The 18197-nt window shown below is 39.5% G+C and overlaps 1 protein-coding gene across 2 annotated transcripts in view; it reads right to left on the reverse strand.

The window, feature by feature from the left end:
• LOC122813586 (pancreatic alpha-amylase-like) overlaps positions 1-18197 on the reverse strand; it is an 883322-nt gene that overhangs the window by 385406 nt on the left and 479719 nt on the right. For both annotated transcript variants that reach the window (XM_044085993.1, XM_044085992.1), the window contains exons 5-7: positions 5822-5955; positions 5615-5737; positions 5414-5513 (exon numbers count right to left, since the gene is read on the reverse strand). In XM_044085993.1, coding sequence (XP_043941928.1) covers positions 5414-5513; positions 5615-5737; positions 5822-5955 — 357 coding nt within the window. The remainder of the gene's footprint in view (positions 1-5413; positions 5514-5614; positions 5738-5821; positions 5956-18197) is intronic.

Raw genomic sequence — 18197 nt, forward strand, 5'->3', positions numbered from 1 at the left:
TATTTGAAGGCTGTCAGAGCATTCTGTACAGCTAATATTTCTTTTTGATTGATATGCAGGTGCATTTGTCCTAGGCTCCATTTGCCTTGAATGCATTTGCCTGCCATGTGAGCCCCCCATGCATAGTCTGATGCGTCTGTTGTCGGGGTTTGGGCGGCAGGGGTTGAGTGAAAGGGAGCCCTTACTGTGGTTGCAGGACTCTGCCCAACAAAGGAACTCTGTTCTTAGGCAAGGAGTGATCGGAATCACTGTTTCCAGGTCCTGAGAATGTTGACACCTGAGACTTTTTAAGTACCATTGAAGTTTCCTCATATGCAGTCTTGCATATGGAATTAGGAGAATGCATGATGCCATGAACCCTAGGGCTTGCAGTATTTTTCTTGCAGATAACTGGGTTTGGGTGGCCAGTAGTTTGAAGTAATTTGTCAAATACACCTGCTTTTGTGGAGTGAGGAATGCCATCTGGGAAGTTGTGTTCAAGCTTGCTCCCAGGAATACAATTTCTTGGCTACGTACCAGATGTGATTTATTTTCATTGATGGTATACCCCAGAAAAGTTAGGAGTCTCTTTACAAATATCAGGTGCTGAAGTAGCAATTCCTGACTGTCCGCCTGAATCAGGCAGTTGTCCAAGTATGGGTAAATTTGAGTGTTTCTCTGCCTGCAGTATGAAATGGCTGGAGCCAGGCACTTTGTGAATGCCCTGGGCACAGTAGATAAGCCAAAGGAAAGTGCAGAGAACTGATAGTGCAAAGAGCCTGCCCTGAAACTTAGATATTTCCTGCCAGATTCCCTTATGGGGATGTGCAGTTAAGCATCTTTTAAGTCTAGGGTGACCAGCCAGGAGTCCTTGGCTAGCATAGGCAGCAGCTGTTGGAGTGTAAGCATTATGAACTTTGGTACCACCAGGAAGAATTGACAGATCAAGGATAGGGCACCAAGAGTTTTCTTTTCTGGGCACCAGAAACAATCTGGAGTAGAAGCCCTGTACCCTTTGCTCTACTGAAACAGGTTGAATAGCCCTGATACTGAGAAGAGAAAGTACTTGCTTTTGGGCCTCTGCCCACCGGTTTGGGGGAAGGTCTAGCAATCCACTTGGGGTTGGCAGTAAATGGAAGTAGAACCTGTATCCGTGGGATACAGTGTTTAACACTCAACGGTCCTGGGTAATGTATTCCCAGTTTTTTGCATGCAGGGCGAGTTTCCCTCCTAGGGGTGCAAGTACTTGGGCATGGCTGGGAAGGATGCAGGAGAAGTCATTGTGAATTTTTTCCATAAGAGGGTAGCTTACCACTCCCTGTTTTGGGGTGGGAGCACTCCATTATTTAGATCTGTGCATACCCTGAGACTGTAGTCTTTGTGGTCTGTTGCCCCTGGGTTTGGATTGTGAAGGCCTGGGAGGGACTGGAAAGGACCAGTTCTTCGAAGGCCAATGCCTACTGAATCTACGTGGCTGTACCTGTAAGAAATCTTTAACAGTTTGCATAGATTTAGCTTTTTCCTCCATCTTTTAAGAATTTCTTCTACTTTTGTGCCAAACAAACATTCTTGATTTAATGGAGCATCTAGTAATTTTGCTTTGACGTGGTCTGGCAAGATTTGTTCCTTCAGCCAAGTATGCCTTCTCAGAACAGACCCAGTGACAGCAGCCCTGCAAGATGCTTCTAAGGCATCAAAACCACACTGCAAGATATGTTTACCAACTTGGTTAGCAGAATGCATTAACTCTTGTAAATCTTTATTTTCTGCACTATCAGGAATCAACAACATTTTTTTGTTTAATTAGTTCCATAACATGCTGCTGGTACTTCAACATGTGAATCTGGCAATTTAAAGCCATAATGGCAAGAGTTGCAGAGGTATGTACCTTCTTACCCCATCTGTCTAAAGCCCTAGAATCCCTGTCTGAAGGGGTAGGGTTTTTGGCTGTAGTAGCCTTAATACCTTTAGGTCCCTGGGAAATGGTCTCTGGATCCGCAGTAGGATTTTTAAAGAGAAATTTGTGGGAGTCAGGAGCTCTGTAGTATCTGTCAGGCTTTCTAAGAACTGGAGGTAAAGTATCAGGGGTAAGACTTGATTCCATGAAGACATCATCTACAATATCCAGGACAGTGAGTATAGCTAGAGGCCTGTGCTGAGTCAAGTCTAAAATTTCCCTGAGTCTCTTTTTTTACTGAGGGTGGTCCTGGCATTCCCAGCGGAAATGCTCTCTCTTATGGTATGCAATGTTTCACCGAAAGAAAAGTTCTCTGGAGGGGAGGCAGAGGGAATGGAATCATCTGAATCCTCATAGGTTGATAAGGGTATGTCCTAGTAATCAGAGGGGTCAGAGTCATTGGACTCAAGGTCTGTAGAATCAGAAGGAATATCAATTCTTTGTCTTTTAGAGGGGGAAGGCAGGTTTCCCCTAATTAAAGTAATAAGGTCTTCAGCCATTCTAAGCATTTGTTTCTGAGTCATGGGAGCCTGAGAATGTGCTTTGGTCGTCGGTTTCCTAGGTGTAGTGTGAACTCTGGGTCTGAGAAATTCGGTAGTTTTAGTCAAAAACGAAGTAGTCAGTTTAATATGAACATCGTAAGGCCTGAATACACCCTCAGAAGCTGGTGTCTGCACAGCAACTCCAGACCCATCCAAGATAGACACATCCGCAGGTTCCATAGTCAAAGAAATATCTTGCGGCATACTGGACTCCAAATGGGTCTAAGTAGAGGCCTGCGAGTCGGTAGAAGCAGGTATCAGGGGCTGCAAAAGCACTTCACTGAGTACCAGCGGACTGGCGACTGGCTTAACGGAAGCGTCATTGGCAGTTTTGGATCTATATGGTCTGTCTCTGTCTTTATCCTTACGTTTTTTCTGAAGATTGGTAGTCGGATGGTTTAAAGAAGCCATTTTGGAATACAGAGAACGAGAGAGAGAAAAATTAGTGACAAAGATAGCCCAACGAAGAATAGTTTGGGCATTGAACAAGGCACAAAACCAACAGCGAGGAACATCATGGTCTGAGCCTAAACAAGTGACGCAGTAAGAATGAAAATCTCTGTAAGGTATTTGCTTTCCACAGACAAGACATTTGTTAACTTTTTCTGACATCGGTTAGAGCAAGAAAAAAGGATCCTCAATGGGGTACTTAGCTTTAGAAGACTTCAGGTTTGAAACTCGAAAAACAAAAATTTCAGGTAGCGGCCGACCAGCACTTGCGAACTGCTAATGCTTTGAGCTCCTGTGCGGCAAGAAAAGCTGATGTAATGGCATCAGCTGCATGTTTTATACCCCTGACGACCTGACGTCATGGAAGAGGTGACAGCATCCAATGCAGAAATCCCAAGACTCTGGTATCCTGGCCGACTGAGGGCTACCTCAATCAATCCAATAATCCAAGTGTGATGACTGCAACAGTGAAACACGAAGAACATCATAGGTGATGTTCAAACTCTTGACTTGACTCAATTTGGCTTTGTTAAGGGTAGATTATGTTATTAAACCTGGTGGACTTCTTCAAGAATGTCACCAAAGCCCTGGGTGAATGCAAAACAGTACATAGTGTCTATCTTGACTTAGCCAAGGCTTTTGACATAATATCCCACTCAGTCATTATTGAGAAACTCACCAAGCTGGGAATTAACCCATATGTCACTAGATGGACAGCCAACTGGCTCACCGACAGAACCCATCCAGACAAGGTTACGGATTCCACCTCTACCAGCAGACCAGTTACCAATGGCATACCACAGGGATCTATGCTGGGCCCTGTACTGTTTGGAATCTGTTTCTCAGAAGTCCAGGTGAAAATGGATGGCCTGTGGTTTACCAAGATCGACGATGATTGTAAACTGGGTGCAATCATGGAGTCCCCCAATAATGTTGACATACTACAAAAAGGGCTTACATGGATGAAAGACTGGTGTCAAAGCCACGGACTTAAACTAAATGTAAAAATATATGTTATCATACCTTTGGCAAGGGGGAAGTCCATGCAAATTACAATACTGACAGTACCCCCCTTAGCTCAAACCCTGTAGTGAGAGATTTGGGAACACAGGTTGATAGCAACCTTAACTTCAATCATCATGTGTCCACAGTGGTAAGGAAGGCCTTCTATGCTGCACATCTCATAAGTAAGGGCACTGCATCCACAGCTAAGGATGTTATAACTCCCCTGTACTCATCCCTCATCAGACTACTAATAGAGTGCACAATGCTCCCTTCTGTATATACCTGCAGCAGCCGAAGAGACCTCAGAGGTTTCTCACCAAGAAAATTCAGGCCTTCAACACATATTCTACATGGACAGACTGATGCCCTATCACTGTACTCTGTACTGCTGCTGCTGAGATACGACTTTTGCCTGGCCTACAGAGCAGTCTCAGACCCTGCCCTAATGGAAATGCTACACATCTGTAAGTCAAATGGGACGAGATTCACTCACTCTAGGGATCTTAACCTAGCCTGCGACATTAACAGGACATGCTGGAGAGACAGATATGTTTGCCAAAGTTAGCCACTCCTCTGGGACAAATTCCCAGTTCACGTAAAACAGAGCTCCTCAATGACTCCATTTAAGTGTAACTTAGATGACTGGATAGGAGACCATAAATTTATCCCAAGGGTGTCATCTATGTCCCTCTTGGATAAGGGCAGTTGGTGCTGATCAGACTCGACTGCAAATACAGGCCATACAACTTGGTCAATAAGGGAACAAGGGTATAATATGGCTAGGCTTAAAGAAGTCCTAGGGCCAATAACCTAGTAACCTCCTATGCACCTATATGAACTTATCCTTATAACTTATTCACTGTATGAACATACAGTAAAGCTAAAAATCTGAGAGCAGACTTCATAAACTTTTTTTTTTTTTTATTGAACAACCAATGTAATAGCCCCCCCACCCCCACCCCAGTTTATTTGCCAGGGCAGAGTTACCACAATCCATATTCCTTTTCTGTTTAATTTAACCTTTCTTCTATCTCTCAGATTTCATAGCATAAGTATATAACTGGATTCTGCCTTCACAGAAAAGTGAAATATTTATTAAGATGCTATAAAGAAAAGGACACTGTAATGATATTAAGAATGCATGCAAGATCATATACCTTATGATGTACTTCAACTGTACAAAATCAGAAAACTGATTAGTATTAAACCTTAGCTGTACACATGCAGAGCCCATGAGGACTGATAACATTGAAAAAGTCATAAACCTCAAAGGAATCAAGCCTGTAAAGGTTTAAATCTTACAATTTCTTTACAGATTTAAAAGTATTAACCACACCTACAATATTCCCTTACTTAAAACAATTAATAAATACATCTGCTAGGAAGAAAGGACAGAATAAAAAATGACTGTACCATGCATATTTTTATATGTATGTCTGACATACATAGACTTCATTTTGAATAGATGCTTACAACTCACCTTTCCATTTTCAAAATATCTTGGCCAGTGAAAACTTGACATTACACGTGTAAAGCCATATGGATGTGCAAGCATAAAGCCAACTGCCACTTTGTATAGCCTATACGGGAAAAAAGTTTCTGCAGTGACTATACTAAACAGGGATAGACCGACATCATAAGACCTTCAAATGTAGTTAGTTATAAAAGGTGAATTCTGTACCTTGCATCCCAGAAAGTCAGTATGGATGCCCCACCAGGACCATGACCTCTTTGTGTGTCATGATTGTCAACAAATACTAAGGCATACTTTGATGGCATAAATGACCAACCTTCTCCCCAGCTCCTAAAAAGGCAAAGAAAAATATTCACTTTTTTTACAGACACTAAGCACTATCATTAACAACATTTAAATATTTTGCGTACTTACTTTAGGTATACCATCTTTTCACCAAACCACTTGCGAACAACATTGCCTAGTTTAGCACCATATTTGAATTCTGTTACACGGCCAAGTCCAAAATAATCACTTGCAGGTATCGCCTCCCCGCCAAGATCTATAACCTGAAGGAATCACAAAAAATAAAAATAAAACATTTACATAGACACTGGAGTTATTTGGGCTATTAAAAATATGTCTCAACAAGGCAGAATGGGAAACCTACCCCAAGGAAGTCTCTGGCAAGTTATTTAAAGATATCAAACATTTTGCATATTTTTATATTTTAATGGTCAAATGAGTATAAATTCAGACAGTAGGATAACTTTTGTCCTTTTACAGAAATCAAATAAGATTACTACATTTAAAAAAATAAGTTTTGTCTATCTATTAATCCATCTCTCTTTCTGTCTGTGCAGCTGAACGTGATACACACACACACACACACACACACACACACACACACACACACACACACACACACACGCACACACACACACGCACACACACACACACGCACACACACGCACACACACGCACACACACACACACACTCATATATAGTGCTCTTTAATGAAACTGCATATAGTCAATAACAAAAACAGTTGTCGGGAAATCCTTTTATTTATCACAACTAATTGCCAAAGAAATATCATCAGGATCTAAAGAGGTAATCACTCCCATATACTCAATATTGATCAAACCAATTACTGAGCTAATTCTTGCCTTTGGGATGTATCTCACTAAATACATCAATTAGAAATACTGCAAATGTTCCTAGCCAAAAAAAAAATAAAATCACAGGCCTAAAATCCTTAGGACATCATGAGATTTTGGAAGCTCTACACCATTATTTATAGACTTTAGAAGAGAGATCTCTATCTCACTTACCTCTATACCATTATCTTATAGACTTTAGAGGGGAGATCTCTATCTCACTTACCTCTGTACTGGAAACCCAATTGTCCTGGATTTTCTGTATCTCTGCAATTCCAATAACTCCACTAATGCACGAACTAGGGGTCTAAATCTTCAGCATATAAATAAAACATGATAGAGGGATGGGTTTATAACTCAGTGCTTCTCAAACCTCGGGAATAAACTTCCCTTACACGTTAAACACTGAGACTCACTATCCTCCTTCAAACATAACCTAGATGATCAGTATCTACAAAATTACTCATAAATTGATTGATATGGCCCTTTGGAGAAAGGAGGTGTGGCATGAGAGAGGGTACTAGAAAGGTATGAATGGTCATAAGACTCAGTAACCTAGGAATATCCATGAATCTATAATCTGTACAAACTGTTTGCATAACATTTTTTTTATTTTGTATTATATTAATTTTATTACATTGTTTTTCAATAATAGTTTTCTTAAATTATAACAGTTTTTTTTAACTTTGTATTATATTAAGTTAGTTTTATTACATTGTTTATCAATGCTAGTTTTCTTAAATTATAAATAGTGGAACAGTTTTCTGGAATTAGATTATCTTGCATACCTCAGAGACTTGTATTAATTTCTGGATTTCATAGCTAATCAGAATAAGTAATTTTTACCAAGAGAAAGAAATCAAACCAAGTGAAAGACTTGCTATGACTTATAAGTGGAAGACTTACAGTGATACTCTGAAATACAAACTATACTGCGTTATAGAAAATAGCATGGATCGTGGTGATGTGCTGGAAGAGGGCTACTCATAGACACACATAACACTGTATAAATCATATGTAAGTGCTCACATTAAGACATGCATATGACTGTCAATCTGTATGTGAGAGAAACTGTGTATGCAAATAATGAAATCAAATGCGTAAGCATGATTCTTAAACATAAAATTTGCAAAACGAGTGACAATTATCAGTTATTCTCTACACAAGGATTATCTAATGCACACTTATAATTGCAGGGTAAAAACATTTGTATGTGAGCTTATTTATATGATTTTAAAATATTTCTTACATGAACATAGCACTTTAACACAAAAAAAAGAGAGACATTAGCATAAACTGGGTAATTACTGAACAGAAAAAAAAAATACAATAACAATATATTCATAGTATAATGGTTGAAAGGAAAGGATCAGATTATGGTATTTTTGAGGATAGTAATAATTTACGGACAGACTAGTAATGTAGCTTACAAATTGGTGATTAGAGAGATATGAAAGGAGAAATTATGGAAATGAGCAGGAAGATAAATGGATAAAGGAGGAATTATAGTTAGGGGTACAGTTTGAGAGAAGGAAGAAGTGAAATTAGTGCAGTATGAGGAGGAGTGATAAGGTGCAAAAATTTGGGACGCAAAGTAGCTGTAAGAGATGAGGAAAAGTAATCTGAGTAAAGATAGCCAGGTGAGCAGGAAGAACAGAGACATCCTTGGTATAGGTGCTATTTAAGCAAAGTTTTGAAACTATTTAAATTTTCTATCTGTTTTAACTTCGTGGGGATTTCATTCCAGAGTTTTGACACATAATGGGAGTAGAGAGAGTCTCCAGCAGTGCTGAATGTCTTATTGACACATAGTAGGAGTTTATTGCTAGATTGAAGGTCTCTAATGAGTGAATAGAACAGCAGCGTATTTTGTAATGCTGGGCATTTGTCTGGAGAGCATTACAGGTTGTGGGTAATGATTATTTGTGAGTATGTCAACTGGTTTGGGAGTTCAAGCCAGTTTAATTGTTTTAATACAAGGCAGTGGTATGTTTTACCAGTTTAGTTTGTTGAAAATTTAGATACTTTGTGGTAACAGGAGGCTAGTTTAGTTTAATGCATGGTGTTGCTACTAAAGTAATCCTTGCTTGATTTGTCAGGTAGTGTTTGGTCCTATACAGGGATCCAAGGTTTGGGGGAGTTTTCTTGATGGAATGAAGTACGTGGTGATCAATTTTGAGGTTGTCATCTGACAAGTTTAGTTTGGCTTATTGTTTCTATTTTTGCATTATTACTTGAGGTAATATAAAATGTGTATTTCTGGTTAAGGTATTGTTTTGGAATAAATAGCATAAGCTTGTTTTTTTTTTTTTTTGCATTAAGCAGCAAGTTATACTTTTCTATCCATATTTCAATGTCAGTGAATGGTTTTTGAGTAATTTCCTGTAATTTTGTTACAGATGGGGAAGAGCAGACAAGGGTTGAGTCATCCATGTAATGTACGAGAGTGGCAAGTATCGTAGTGGTATGAAGTTTATTTATAAAAATATTAAATAGAAGAGGGCCTAGTATTGAACTTTGGGGAGCACCAACAGAGATGAGTTAAAATGTTGAAAGATACTAGAAGTATTTCTATTTATTTAATTTGTATTTATTTGTTCTTGATGATTGCAATAGTCCAAATGGGTGTGGTCCCATTTTCAGCAGAGACCCTGGGAGAAATGTTTCACAGATACTTTAAGGGAAATTTTTCTTCCATATAATTCAAGGTAAAAACAAATCAGAAATTATGCATGATTCTCAAAGACATACATAATTTGCAGAAGTACATTCATTGCACAACTAGATAATCTCAGGTGTGGTACACAGGACAAAAGTAAACATAACTGTAGCTGACTCTGGAGTTTACAGATTCTGTAGAAACACAAGAGACAGCTATAGAGGGTGAATTTTATACTCATGAAAATTGCAAGAAAAGTTGTTCAAAAAATGGAGAAGTGGTAAACAGAGGTTTATTATGGAAATATTTTAATGTGGGAAAGTGGGAAGTTATCAGGGAAAAGAGGGTCCCTGGGATTCAATAAACTCTGTGCAGGAATAGTGCTATTCCTGCATGGAGTGGTTCATGTCCATGTAAGGCTTGCTGCTGTTTAAGCTACATGGACACAAATCATGAACGAGTGCAGGGGGCATGTTCAAGTTGTGCACAGGCATTGAACATGTCCCCTGCACTCAGAAAGTGCGTACGGCACTTTCTAATCATGATCCAGCATAATATTAGATAATTTCTCTAATATTATGCTAGTATTTCCGTGTCCGCAGACATTGAAATGAAATAAAGGATCATTGGCAGCAGGAAAGCAATGCAGGGGGTATGTGACAAGTTCTGTGACACACCCCCTGCATTGTAAAAGTGCCGTATGACACCTCGCAACCTGCTAAAGCAGGAAATGTGGACAAAGGCACAAACAATGGGGGATAAAGCCCTGAAAAGGGACACATTTTACATATTGCCCTCACAAACTTAGAAAGTTGATAGAAAACAGGTCATGCATTAGCATGGATTTCCGAAGGATTGAGGTCTGAAAGTTAAATGTATGCCAATATTCCCTGACAGCAGTCCATGTGGGCAAAGGCACAAACAATGGGGGGACAAAATACTAAAAATAGGGACACCACTTAAATATTGCCCCACACACTTAGAAAAGTGGATAGAAAACAGGATATGCATTAGCATGAATTTCTGAAGGATAGAAGTCTGAAAGTCAAATGTATACCATTATTTCCTGACTGCAGTCCTCAATTACTTGTCAGAAAACCACAATACTCACTATATAACATAAAAATATAACAATAATATAATACATACATTTTGTTTACATCTTAAGGAATGTTTAAGCATAGCTAAGCAAGTGTGCGTGTTAAGGCCCTCCGCTTAGCATTGCTTAAACATCCCATAGGAGATAAATAAAAATATACAGCTGAAATTGCTAAACCGAGATAGTGTAGTGGTTGGAGTCCTGGCTTTACATGCAGGTGTTCATGGTTGGCGTACCAAGATAGGCAAGTTATTTTTATATGGGGAAGCAGTGTTAAAATTATTTTTTTACACTTAAATGATGTAGTAACTACTTTTTGTCAAACAGGGAAGTGTAGCTGGTATAAAATGGAAGTGTGTGTGCATATAACATGTGAAGCCACCCATGTATACATGTGTCCCATACAGTACAGTCACATCCCTTGCCAATGTAAAGGAAGCACATAGAGGGATGTCATGTAAAGTAACATATACACTTAATAAATAAAGTCAGTATTCTAATATATTTAAAAAATTAAAAGTGAGCAATGGTTAGCAGTGCTCAGCTATGCTTAGCAAGTGTAACCATTGCTAAGTTGTGAATGCTAAGCAGCAGGTAGCTCAGCTAAGCAGATCTGCACACTGTTAAACAGTGCTCAACAACTTCTCCTTTAAGCAGTGTTAAAACCAGCTTAGTGGGTTTGTGCACTGCTTAGCAGAGCCTAACCTTTTCAAAATGGTCCAATGACAGCAAAGGGCAGGAATACCGGACTATTTAAAAGGTGCTGGCAGGAATATAGACATAATCTGTTATAGGTTCATAGGTAGGTACTAGGCTATTGGCCCTAGAGCCTATGTAAGCCTAGCCAACAAGGTTCCCTGGCTTACGCCACCCATGGATGCAATTTACCTGTGCCCCTGTCTAGCAGGGCCACTGAGGTGATTCCCAGGGTGAATTTCCTATTCCAAGATTTTTCTTGAAGAGTGCTAGGGACGAACTCTGCTTGACATAGATAGGCAGCTTGTTCCAGAGTAAGTATAGTTTACCTGCGCAGATACAATGGATGGTGTAGGAGAGGGAGTGCACTTTTAGGTGCAATGCTGGAGCATTCAGGAGTTCAGGGTCATGGCTGAACTCCTAATAAAAAAAAATGAGGAGAGACTGCTGCAGGGCCAGTACCAGGGCTCCCAATACAAAGCAGAGGCCTGGGACCATCTTGCACGTGACCTCACCAGTGCTATTGGCATCCCCTGGACTGGTGAGGAGGTACGGCACCACTATGCCACCCTAAAGCATAGGAAGGGGGTGCTCTTGGACAAGTGAATCCAAGATGGATGGGACTGGAATGCTCTAACAGTGTATAATTATCACTATCAAGTAGTTTGTAGCAAATACTACCCTGAGAATGTGATAGATATGCATAATATGTGTTTTTATTCCCTACAGCTGCTGCAGAGAGGACTATGAACATCGAAGTCCATGGTGACAGACTGCTGAGGCTGCACCAACTGTCTGGTGAGTAGAAATCTATTTTGCAGTATATTGTTCAAATAGCTAAGAAGGAGTACATTGCTTACAGCTAGTAGGTATACTATTACTGTGTGAAATGAATAAATAAAAAAGTTTGATTGACTAATACTGATGTACAATAAAGACCCTTACAAAAAATGTTGTGTTTATTCTGGCATGTTGATGTAGACATATATAGAATGTATACAGGTTCTTCACAGCAAATATGGTTGTGACAGCATACATTAACTGAGGCTCATTTGTGAACAAGCTGTTAAGAGAAACTGTAGATGGTGTAGCTGTAAAACAAGATATACATTAAATGTGAAATATATACTGCACTAAGCTCTGAACCCTGAACAGTAATATGTAAAGTATCAACTTGTGTTCCATACAGCACTGCCTTGTGTTAACCTTTGCTTTTCAGACTGTAGTAATCCAAAGGAGTAATGCACAGTACAATAACTATCTGTCATGCATGCATCACAGGATTACAAGTTCAGACTGTCTAACCAAGAGACTATTGGGCAGAAACCAGTGAAACATGAAACAACAGTTCCCAAGTAGCTCACTGTAATGAGGTATAATTTAGTTATTAATTTTGCACATCCAGACGCGGTTCAAATCCAGGGAGTGGTACTAAGATGTGTGCAAATCTACACACAAGGAACCAGGAATAAATGTAAAAACAGTCAGGTAGTGTTAACAGATATTTTCCCCACGGGTTTTACAGCTAAGGAAATGATGCCAGTAGCTGTATGAAGGGTATACTAATAAACCATGTACAGCTGTTCAACTGTCCCACCACAGGCCTGCAAATGGCAGCAGGGTAGGTACATAAAATATGCACTCTTCCCAAATCATATATCTCAACTGTGCAGATATTCACTGAATGTCCAGATATTTCTCTCAGATTTTTGGTCCGATTTACATAAAGTAGTGATGTCATGGCAAATCCGTGGCAAATCATTATAGACTGAAGTTAGAAAATAATAATAGACATATAAGTGTCAAACGTCATATCCTTCGGAAAAGCCATGCAAATGCAAAACCTATTATTTTATCAACTTTCAAAGTTTGTAAGAGCAATATCTAAAAATTGTCCATATTTCTGGGCCTTTGTCCCACTTTTATGTATGGCTTTGTCCAGATGTCATGCTCGAAGATTTTGAGAGGTATGTTCCTGATACATGTCTCTCAGGTGTCATGCTGTCATGGCTAGTGGTCACTGTTGCAAATAATCCTGGACACAGACAGGAAACCAGTTGACATATGCCAGTAGCACACTCACATAACAGCAATTCAGGGTACTACTCCTGTGCCAGATATGTAACCCTGATATGTACGAGCCCCCTCTAGTCAAGTACCCAGAGTTGTCACAGTTTGCCTCATACCATTACAGGCTTACAGTTTAATAGGTATGTTTGTACTAAAGAAGCTATGGGCTATAGGTAGATGTAAGACCTATAGAGTATTGAGCAGCACTGTTGTAGAAAATAGAACATAAACAGTTGTTAATGGACTTTTTGTCTCTTCCCCCACCCCTCATCTGCATCAATAATTATTACTCAAATACTACCGGTATGTTGTGCTCCAACCCAAATGTTGGGACTTGTGTTATGTTATTGTTAATATGTTTGACTGCTTGCATATTAACATACCTTGTTTAAATACCATTGTTGGTGGCCTGTTGCCATCAATGTTACTGGCAAGCTGTTACAATGCATACTGTTGTTCCATTTAGGTATGTGTTCTTTTTGCTAAACTGTTTCAAATCTGTTTATGGGGTTAATTGGAACACCCACGCATGACGTCTGTTATAACTAATCTTGAAATGAGTTGTTCATGACTAACCAACATGCATTGTAAAATCGCAACACGTACAAAAGAAAAGAAATCCAGCACCCTGAGCAGTAGTAGCTTAAAGTACTTTTATTAATACCATTCAGCAATCAGCTTTCTTCAGTGGTTTTGATAACTACACAACCATAGGCCATATTTATTAGTATTTTGAACTAGGCAGTATGACATAATTTCCTGTGTTCATGAAACAATCACCAAAACATGTAAATATATATGAATAAACTTGAAAGGTACAAAAATCAATTAGTATATAGAAAGTATACCAAGAATATTGATACTAAAATGTATATCAAAATTGAAATAGTGCTTCAATAAATTTGTAATATAACAACAATCCTGTAGTTCAGTATAACAAGTAGAACAAAAATGGTATTGTAACATATAAATGGATTACAGTTATTAGGGGGCAATAACCCCCTCACAATTTGTCATTAAGGCCAGGTGGAAATAAACCACCTAGAATTACAATCCATTTTGTTTCTTTTTGGTTAAGCAATTTGTGCCATCCAGTTTTAAAATTTCTATTGCCAGAAATCTTATCAATACTGATAAAAGAAAACTGGGCCGTTTTATGTATCAAAGAATGTTTGTACAAAGCATTGGTGGACCTAGCATTCCTTATATCACCCAAATGTTCAGAAATACGAATTCTAAACTGTCTGGATGTTTGTCCAATGTAAAATGCCCTGCATGTACATGTGGCCAAATAAATCACCCAGTCTGTGCTACAATTTGCAAAAAAAATTATATTATATACCTTGCCTGTGTTCTTGCTTGTGAATTCCTTGGTGGTAAATACATATTTGCAAAAAGAGCAATGACCACAAGGGTGATTGCCAAGGAGTTTGTCTCCCAACAAGGCTGTCTGAGTAATAGAGACATCCAATGGTGTAGTTCTTTTGTAATAAGAAAAGTGTGACCTCAGGCTTTTGCCTTTATGGTATGAAAACAGACATCTATTGTCCAACCAGTTTGCCAGATGTGTGCTTGTTGTTAATATATTCCAATGATTATTAATAATGTCCATCATTTGATAGGTGTTCCTACCAAAGGTGGTTACTAACCTGGGTGTCTGTACAGAAGAACTAGCAACTTTGGCTTTATAACCCAACAAAGTGTCCCTTGATAGATTTTTGGTCATTTGGACTGCAGAGTGAACATCCAATTTATTATAACCTCTCTGTAAGAATCTATTCGAGAGATCATTTTGACAATTCTCAAGGTCCATATCAGATGAACATATTCTCTTAATCCTGATGAATTGTGATTTAGGAATGTTTTTTATAATATGCCTGGGATGTAAGCTAGAGGCATGTAATAAACTGTTGTATTGTGGGTATTTTCTGTGCACAGTGGTACGTAAAGTATTGTCTGGTTCCCTACACAGATGGACATCCAAAAAATCAATCTGCTGCAGATTATGATTAACCGAAAATTCTATAGCATCTTAGCATCACTCCTAACATGTAGTGAAGTCATACCTCAGAACCATACCTCTCAACCTCTAAGTGCAAGAAATCTGGCCAAAGGCTGTCAAAATGGGGGGTGGGGGGGCAATGGGCCAAAACTAGGGACCTATTTTAAATATTGCTCTTATAAATGTAGAAGGTTGTTAAGAGTAACAGGGTTTGTTTCAGCATACATGTTCTGAAGGATGCGACGTCTGAAACTAAAATGTATGCCATCATTTACTGACAGTAATCCTCAGATCATCACAGTGATTTACCAGAGAAATAAAAATAATGAATCTGTGGAACAGACCAGAAATATGAGCAATAAACCTGGACATTCTGAAACAATCCGGCCAGTGGAGAGGTATGCTCAGAACCCCTTAGTGCAGTGGATCTGGACCACGCCTGATAAAGTGAGGGGAGAAAGCCATGAAAATAGGGACATATCTGAAATACTAGAGTAGATAAGCTGACACAGTTGCTGTAGTAACACCTTCCTGTCTGTTCTAACATATATTGACTGATGTAGCACAAGTCCAACACTCAGTTAACTTCTTACTAGTTAGTGACTTAAATCCTCACATCATGTCACTGATGTGTCAGAAATACACAACACTTATGGAGGTCAGACAACAGTACATCCTACACATATCTGGAGATAACATCACATTAGGGAAACTACACTGAACTGCTAAGCATGTCACCAAGCACTGCCCAAACTACAGTCAGACTGACACAACACTAACCCAAATCCGCTATGGGGATCTACACATGTATTTGCAAATATATCAGGCACTACAGGGATGTAATAGCACTGAGAAACAGACACCAGTATGAAAGTGCATACCCGCAACCAATTTCACCACAGTCACAGTGACATATCAGTAAGCCATATGAACAGTTGAGTATAAGGACTGTGTGAACAAAAACATCATGTTTGCCACTCACACACTACCCACACATATACTTGCCCAATTCACAATGTAGTATGAATCCTGACTGTGGTACGGGACATGCCTCAGTCTGCCCCTACAAGCATATACAGATGATAGACTACCAGAAACTGGAGCAGCATGCACAGTCAGATAGAAAAGGAGCCATAACACTTACATCTACCCCCCTCCCTACACAGGCCAAATAACATTTACACACTACACTGCTACATAATCCTGACAGTCTGTCAAATCACCACAAACTGTCCAGGCTTTGCCCTCATATATAAGGCCTCTTCCCAATAACATGTCTGGCATTCTGATACATCACTGGAATGATATCAGGAAGGAAGTCACTAAATAATGATATACCATACCTATCAACCTCTTACTGCATGACATCTGGACAAAGCCTGACATACTTGGGGGACAGAGGCCCAAAAACAGGGGCATATTTGAAATATTGCTATTATAAACTGAGAAAGTTGCTGGTGTAACAGGGTTTGTTTTAACATATCTTTTCTGAGGGATATGAAGTCAGAAACACAAATGGATGTTACCATTTACTGACTGCAATTCCTAGGGTATGCTACTGATTTTCCAAAGACAAAATATGTCTGAGGAACACACCAAACATAAGAGTCCAAACTCTGGCCATTCTGTGGATAACCCTACAGTTGAGAGGTATGTCAACCACACAGCACTGTCAGACTTAAAATCACCCAGAAAATCCATGTCCACACAAACCCTGTTAAACTAGCATTAATTCAACTGTATAACAGCAATACTTACATTCCGTCCCTATATCTGGATCATTCACCCCCATTTTGTTGAGCTATCTCCACAGTTTTCATTGTAAGAGGTATTTCCAACTACCCTCTGAGATGCTGTTTTTCACACCCCTCCATGAAGTCCTTCTCACAGGAAAGGAAAAGGGGCAATGCCCACATGAAGTACTCAGTTATAGGAGTGTGTTGCCATGCCATTGGCTACAGAAATAACAACACAGCTGTGTTGCATGCAATTAGCAACTGGGGACACTGGCCATCAGCTGCTCATAAGCATTACCTACTAAAGGCAAGCTGCTGCCTATGCAAAACAGATGTATACCCTACATCTTAGAAAGAGAGAGAGAGAGAGAGTGAGAGAGACAGACATACAAACAAACAAACCAACAGAAATTGGAATCAAACCAACTATACATGGGAAAAAAGGCATGTCAAACAAGTAAGCATGTAATGGAATGCAGTAGGGGGTATGTAATAATGGGAAATAGGAAGTTCAACAAATACGTCTCAACAAGACTTGCTGTACTGATATATTGCTGATCAGAACCTGTGGCCATAGCATCTGGGTCTGTCTGCAGTGACATAGATCACAGATCAGGCCCCTGATTCATCCCAGGAAAGGATGGCTCACATATGACTACTACTGGAGTGTGTGTTGAACAATACTGACTGTGACACTGCTAGGCCAGCTACTGGGATGTTGTAGATATCCATATGTTCTGTAAATACAACTGTGATATATATGTTTGTCTCAGAAATGTGAGAGACCTCTACAGGAAATTTGCATAGTAAAATACTGTTGTAGACATGTGTGTTGAACTGCATGTGATACACTGAGCTCATACCATTCAACTGTCCAGTGTTATGCACACTGACCATATGTGTGCCTCATATTTGTAGTCACTTACTCATAGAGTTGTGTTATGACTGGCAAATCATTGGCAAATCTGTGAAGACTGACATTACGACATCTCCTTCTTTTTTAAATAAAAAAATAATAGATTACCACTAGGCTAACTGCCCTTGCGAGCCATTTTAAGCCTAGCCAATTATCCTTTGTGAGACTCAAACCTTGCACCTTGTGTTTGTAAGGTAAACAACTTAACCTTTAGGCCACCCTCCCAACCCCCTTTTTTCTTTTGGCTGTTCCCATTAGGGGGTCACCACAGCAGATCATCTGTTTCAATTTCTTCCTGTCCTCTGCATCTTGCTCTGTCACACCAAACACCTGCATGTTCTCTCTCACCACATCCAGAAACCTTATCTTAGACCTTCCTCTTTTCCTCTTACCTGGCAGCTTCATCCTTACCATCCTTTTCCCAATATACTCAGCATCCCTCCTCAGCACATGTCCAAATCAATGAAATCTC

Source organism: Protopterus annectens, chromosome 10.part0 (assembly GCF_019279795.1).
Source record: "Protopterus annectens isolate FY-2018-M chromosome 10.part0, PAN1.0, whole genome shotgun sequence".
In the NCBI taxonomy this organism is placed as follows: Eukaryota; Metazoa; Chordata; order Ceratodontiformes; family Protopteridae; genus Protopterus; species Protopterus annectens.